The following is a 6,701-nucleotide window of genomic DNA, read 5'->3' as shown; positions in this document are numbered from 1 at the left end:
TTTTTTTGCGGTACGCAGGTCTGTCACTGTTGTGGCCTCTACCGTTGCAGAGCACAGGCTCTGGACACGCAGGCTCAGCCACTCTGCGGCATGTGGGATCTTCCCGGACGGGGACACGAACCCATGTCCCCTGCATCGGCAGGCGGACTCTCAACCACTGCGCCACCAGGGAAGCCCCCAAAGGGCTTTTACGTGAGTTATAACTACTAATATTTACTCAAGTAGACACTAAATTTGAAATATTTTTAAAAGCACAAGAATATACAAGCACACATTCCATTAGCCATCATTGCGATGGTGTCCCGCACGTCATGTCCCGCACGTCACGTAATTACTAGAAAACTCAGTACATTAGGGAGCGACTGAGAGCGCAAAGGCGAATAACGTCTTAGTATCGTTAGAAAAAGTTTTGACAGGAGCGAACACCGCACTCCCCTCCGCTCCAGGAGTCCCGCGATCACACTTTGAGAATCGCTGTCCATCACAAGTCTTTGTCTTCTCTTAGAGTTAGTGCCTGTCAGTGCTGTCCCGCCCCGCCCCCGCCGCCAGCAAGGAGCCGGAATCCGCTTTCTAGATGACCTTGCACTCAACCTTCTTGCGCGGTAAGGTTCCCGGAACCGAGAGCTGCGCGCGCACAGCGGGCCTCTGACTTCCCGGCGTGCCCCGGGCCTGCGGCGTAAAAGCGCGCAGGCCGTAGCGCCCCACGTGACCCGCGGCGCCGCGGAGGCGGGAGTCTGTGAGTGACCGCGGTCGCGGCGTCCTCGGGCTTGTGTTCTGCGTCTCCCGCGGGCAGCCCCGGGCTGGCCCCCACCCCCACTCTCGCCTTCCAGCAGGGAAGAAAGCCGGTGTGGGAGGAACGGTTCCAGCCCGAGCTTTCGCTTTCACCTGGAGCCTCCCGACCCTGGGACGCGCGAGTCCTTAAGACCCGCTCTTGCTCTGCTCGGGCCTCACTGCTAAAGTGAGCCCTGGGCTCTAGACCCCTGCTGTTGAGAAAAGAAACATTTGCAAACATGTCCCGGATCGAAAAGATGAGCATTCTGGGCGTGCGGAGTTTTGGAATAGAGGATAAAGATAAACAAATTATCACATTCTTCAGTCCCCTCACAATTTTGGTTGGACCCAATGGGGCGGGGAAAACGGTAAGTCCTAAGTAGCCGCCTTCAGTTTACGGGTCGCCACGTGTTAGAAATCTGGAGTAAAATATCTGCAGAGTTCGGAACTCTTGATTAGGATGAGGGGAGTCCATATGACTCAGCTCCTGGGGCCCCAGGGTGTACCTGGGTCTCCGGCTGACTTCCCGGCCCAGGGGCGTGGCTTGGTGTGGCCTTCAGGCCACTGCGACCTCAGGAACCGACCAGACTCCTGTGTTCAGTCATGTCCGGTGGACAAGGTTTCCATCAGAATCCTAAGAGACCGGGAGCTACCTCCGTCCGGGCTCAGCGAGCTCACGGTCCCACAGGAAGCCTTTTTGTCTGCATTCATGTTTTATCGTTCCTTACTCACATGGCATAGCATTCACTTCCTGGTAGTCGTCCCCGTACAGGATTTCTTTAAAAGTTATAAAATATGATAAATATATGACTTTAAGAAGACTGTCTATCCCAACTAAGATGATAAATGATAAGTAAATGACATAATTTTAAAATGAAACGTGTTGGGGCTTGGTTAAATTGGGACAGTATTTTGTTGTTAGGATACTCTTACCTAGTCAGAATAAAATATCGGAGCGCAGCTTATATACTGTGCTCCAGTACTGGAAATATTTAGAAATTTGAGTTGGACCGGGAATGGTATGCAATTATGAAAAAAGTACAGCCAAGAGGCTCTCTGGTCTGAAAGGGTGCTTTGAGAAAAAGCAAGGTGGTGTCATTGTAACAGGGAGAGGAGTAAATGAAGTGAAAAGCATAGAAAAAGACATAAGGTTTAGTGTTGAGAGTTGAATGCCAGACTCTTGTCTGCTTTTATTTATGTAGAAATATTATTTATTGAATGCTTTTTATGTACCTAGCATTGTATTAAGTGCTCTACTGGTAGAGAGACTAGTATGTTTAGTGTTTATGAGCCCTAGCTGCTTTGATACAAATTTTTTCCTTCACCATTTATTAGCTGTGTGACTGGGCAAAAGTGACCTAAATGCTCCATGCCTTAGTTTTCTTCTCTGTAAAATGGAGGTTAAAAAATAGTTTCTACGTGGGACTTCCCTGGTGGCGCAGTGGTTAAGAATCTGCCTGCCAGTGCAGGGGACACGGGTTTGAGCCCTGGTCCGGGAGGATCGCACATGCTGTGGAGCAACTAAGCCCATGCGCCACAACTACTGAGCCTGCGCTCTGGAGCCCGCGCGCCTAGAGCCGGTGCCCCACAACAAGAGAAGCCACTGCAATGAGAAGCCTGTGCACGGCCCCGAAGGGTAGCCCCCGCTTACCCCGCCCGTGCACAGCAAAGACCCAACACAGCCAAAAATAAATAAATGAATAAATAAAAAAATAAATTTATTAAAAAAAATAGTTTCTACAGCCTAGGATTGATGTGAGAATTAAAAGCTTAATGTATGTGAAAGTGGTTAGTACAATACCTGGCACATAGTAAGGCCTTTGTAGATATTAGCCATTTGTTTAGTTTCGACTTTTAAAAGAATTTTAGCTTTATTGGAGTATAATGACATATAATTTGTAGGCTATTTAAAGTATACATCATGGTGATTTGACACAGATGTATATTGTAAAAGGATTCCCCCATCTAGTTAATTAACATGTATTTAACTTTTTTTGGTGAGAACATTTAAGTTACACTCTCATTAAATTTCATTTATACAATATAGTGTTGTCAACTATGGTGACCATGTTTTACTTACGCCATTGTTATTAAAAACTTGACTTAAAGGGTTTTAATTAGAAATAGAGAAATTTTCCCTCAAATAATAATTCTTTATTTCAGTATACCTCGTTAAGTATGTAGCTTTTCTATGAAGTTATAGCAATTATTCTTTAACACTTAATCATATTTATATGACAGGTTTTATAATGTCAAATTTTATCTGATCATATCTTTTATAGTCTCTATGGTAATAATATTTTATAATGAGTTAATGTTTTATGATTAAATTCTGCAGTTCTCTAATACCTAAATAATATAATTTTCTATTTCTTTAGACCATCATTGAATGTCTAAAATATATTTGTACTGGAGATTTTCCTCCTGGAACCAAAGGAAATACATTCGTTCATGATCCCAAGGTAATGGTGCTAGTAAAACTTTGTACTTTTAAAGTAAAAAAAAATTTTTTTTAAATTTTTGGCTGCGTCAGGTCTTAGTTGTGGTGCATGGGCTTCTCTGTAGTTGTGGCGCATGGACTTCTCTGTAGTTGTGGCATGTGGGTTTTCTCTCTAGTTGTGGCGCGTGGGCTCTGTAGTTTGTGGCCTGCAGGCTCTCTAGTTGAGGTGCCTGGGCTTTGCTGCCCCACAGCATGTGGGATTTTAGTTCCCCGACCAGGGATCGAACCTGGGTCCTCTGCATTGAAAGGCAGATTCTCTGCCACTGGACCACCAGGGAAGTCCCTAAAATAAAATTTTTATAATTATGAAAGTGATGATAGCTCATTGTAGAAAATTTGGCAGTGGAAAAGTATGAAGAGGTATGAAAGTCACCCACATACAGTCTTAGCGCCCAGTGATAGCCATTGTTGACATTTTCATGTATTTCTTCTCCTTCACATACAGTCTTATATAGCTGAAGTCATACTCTAATTTTGTATTCTGAGGTGTTTTTCCACCTAACATTATAATAAAGTCCAATGTTATTTAAAAAAACGATATTAATCTGGGTGTTTGATACATGGGTGTTTTAATCTTTTTACTTTTTTGTATGTGTGAAGTATTTCCTACTTAAAACATAAAACCTTTTATGAACATTTTTAATAATTGCATCATTTTCTTACATTTAGATTGCTTTTAGTTTTTCATTAAAATGTACCATGATGAAAGTCTTGGTGTATGAGTGTTTGAATGGTATTTATTTTTCTAAAATAAATTTATTTATTTATTTATTTATTTATTTGTGGCTGTGTTGGGTCTTTGTTGCTGCACACGGGCTTTCTCTAGTTGCAGCGAGCGGGGGCTACTCTTCATTGCGATGTGCCGGCTTCTCACTGCGGTGGCTTCTCTTGTTGTGGAGCACAGGCTCTAGGCACTCAGGCTTCAGTAGTTGTGGTTCTCGGGCTCTAGAGCACAGGCTCAGTAGTTGTGGTGCCTGAGTTTAGTTGCTCTGTGGCATATGGGATCTTCCCAGACGAAGGCTCAAACCCGTGTCCCCTGCATAAGCAGGCGGTTTCTTAACCACTGCGCCACCAGGGAAGTCCTGTGAATTATGGTGTTTAAACTCTTAGTGTGTGTATAGGACATAGGCTTTTCTATATGCATTTTGGCCTGTAGGTTTTTCTTTCTTTTTTTTTTTTATTGAAGTATAGTTGATTTACAATATTGTGTTAGTTTCAGGTATACAGCAAAGTGATTCAGTTATATACATATTTTTTTTCCAGATTATTCCATCATAGGTTATTACAAGGTACTGAATATTATTCCCCCTGTTATATAGTAAATCCCTGTTGCTGATCTATTTTATATATAGTAGTATGTATCTGTTAATCCCAAACTCCTAATTTATCCCTCTCCCTGAATAGGTTTTTCTTGTTTATGTATATAGTGGGGTCATGTGCCTCTTTCATTACCCCGCCTGCCAAGAGTTTGTTGTGTGCTTCCTCCAGGCTTTTTTCTGTGTTTATAAAAACATATCTGTGTGTGTATATAAATACGCTCATGTAAATATTTTAATACATCAATAGAATTTTATTTTTCCATTGTATCAATACACATCAAATATTTATTTAGTGATATACTGTGGTTATGTTAAAATATATATACACCTTTGTTTCATTATTTTTAATTACTAAATAGTATTTCATTGAGTTTATATTCTCTAATTTATTTAGCTGACCCACTGTTGATAGTCTTTTAAGTTGTTTCCACGTTTATGTGACTAAAGATAACTCTGTGATTATGAAAGTGATCTCAGGTGGCCTTGGCTTGCAGTGGCTTGAAGAGGATTTCGGTTCCCTGGCCAGGGATTGAAATCAGGTCGTGGCAGTGAAAGTGCCAAATACTAGCCACTAGACCACCAGGGCCAGTGGGCAGTGACAAGGCCCTGGTCCATTGGCTTGGTAGAAATGAATTTCCACAAAGACATGGAAAGTAGTGAAACAAGTAAAGTGTTTATTAGGAGGAAAAAGAGTACATGTGAATAGACTCACACGGGCGGGCTCAGAGAGAGAGTTGCGCCCTTGTGGTAGTTTCAGTCACTTATATGGGATATTTCTTCTGGGTTTCCTCTGGCCAGTCATCTTGCTTTTTCTGGCCCTGAGCCTGTATTGGTTTAACTCAGGGTCCTCCCCTGTGTGCACACGCGTCTCTTAGCCAAGATGGATTCTAGCGAAGAGGCCTATGGGTAGGTTGACATCACCTACTATGGCGTGGTGCTCCTTCCCTTTTTGGCCCCCCGAGGAGCCTTTTTGCGCACCTGTAGTTGGGAAGATCTCCTTGACCTCCAGAATGAGGAACATGTGGTCTCTTTATCTTTTATCTGGGCAGAGCTCAGCTCCTCCTTGCTCCTTGCTATTCATCTTGGAGTATCTGTCCACAGGGGACAAACTCCAGCTGCTCAGCCTGGGGCCCATCTATCTCCTGCCTCAAATCCCCCCTGCGAGACATGAGCCCCAAGAAATCTTTTTTGGGAGGATGTAGGGCAAAGTCTGTCTTCCGTAGCTTCTTCAGGCTAGCATGTGGTTCATAGACCCTACCTAGTTGGGTTCACGGAGCTCTCACCCTGTCTCATTAAGGGGCCCAGGGTGACTTCTGTTGTTATTCCAGCAGGATCTGTTCCGAGGAATGGCCAGAATCTCTGCATCACCATTATCTTGATGTGAAACTATTGTAATCTGGAAGAGACAAACTTAACAAGCAGATTAAAAAGGCAGGGGCCAAAAACCAGTAAAAGCACTATTGTAACCAGTGGCCTAAGGAGTAAGAACCAGGTTACATTTGGTAACAATTTTGATCTTGGTCCAGATATAATCAGTGCTTGGGTTACCCTGTCCAAAGGAATGGAGCCATTTGGCGTGGTCATATATATTTTTGATGTTTGCTTCTATTAGCCCAGTGTGATTTGATGTGGGTGTAACGCACTTAGTTAGTTGGACAACCTGCCATTAATAGATCTCATTTCTTTTCAGGAGAATAAGCCTGAAACCCATTCTGGACCTGGCGCTTTGGGGAGACTTGTAGCCAGGTAGCTAGTTGTTTAGTTTTATCTAAGTAGGTTGTAACCTTTGATGTGGTATTAACACATAAATAACAGGAGCTATTGGTCATCATACATGTCTCTTTTTTTGGTTAACATGATATAAAGCTATTTCATTGCCTAAAAATAATAATTATAAGAGGAGACCTTTAAATTGTTTATTGTTTTATCTTAAAGTCAATTAAGTCCTCTCGGAGGCTGGATCAAATCAGTCCCTTTTGCCAAGTCAAGCATTTTGCTTTTCAGTTGTCCTTGCTCCTGCATTAGCAGTTTCTCCCTCTTTAGGGGATCATTTAGATCAACATATAAACATGGTCTGGTAGCTCCAGTCTACAAACAGACAAACTCTCCCT

At 42.8% G+C, this 6,701-nt stretch overlaps 1 protein-coding gene across 2 annotated transcripts in view; it reads left to right on the top strand.

The window, feature by feature from the left end:
- Positions 1 to 726: 726 nt before the first annotated feature.
- RAD50 (RAD50 double strand break repair protein) overlaps positions 727 to 6,701 on the top strand; it is a 93,890-nt gene continuing 87,915 nt past the window's right edge. The window contains exons 1-2 of one of the 2 annotated variants that reach the window (XM_024747577.1): positions 727 to 1,139; positions 3,150 to 3,233. In XM_024747577.1, coding sequence (XP_024603345.1) covers positions 1,011 to 1,139; positions 3,150 to 3,233 — 213 coding nt within the window. In that variant the 5' untranslated portion in view covers positions 727 to 1,010. The remainder of the gene's footprint in view (positions 1,140 to 3,149; positions 3,234 to 6,701) is intronic. The other variant, XM_024747578.1, reaches the window with a different exon arrangement.

This window comes from Neophocaena asiaeorientalis, unplaced genomic scaffold, assembly GCF_003031525.2.
Source record: "Neophocaena asiaeorientalis asiaeorientalis breed wild unplaced genomic scaffold, Neophocaena_asiaeorientalis_V1.1 scaffold599, whole genome shotgun sequence".
Taxonomy (NCBI): domain Eukaryota; kingdom Metazoa; phylum Chordata; class Mammalia; order Artiodactyla; family Phocoenidae; genus Neophocaena; species Neophocaena asiaeorientalis.
This window is presented reverse-complemented; position numbering and strand designations above follow the sequence as displayed.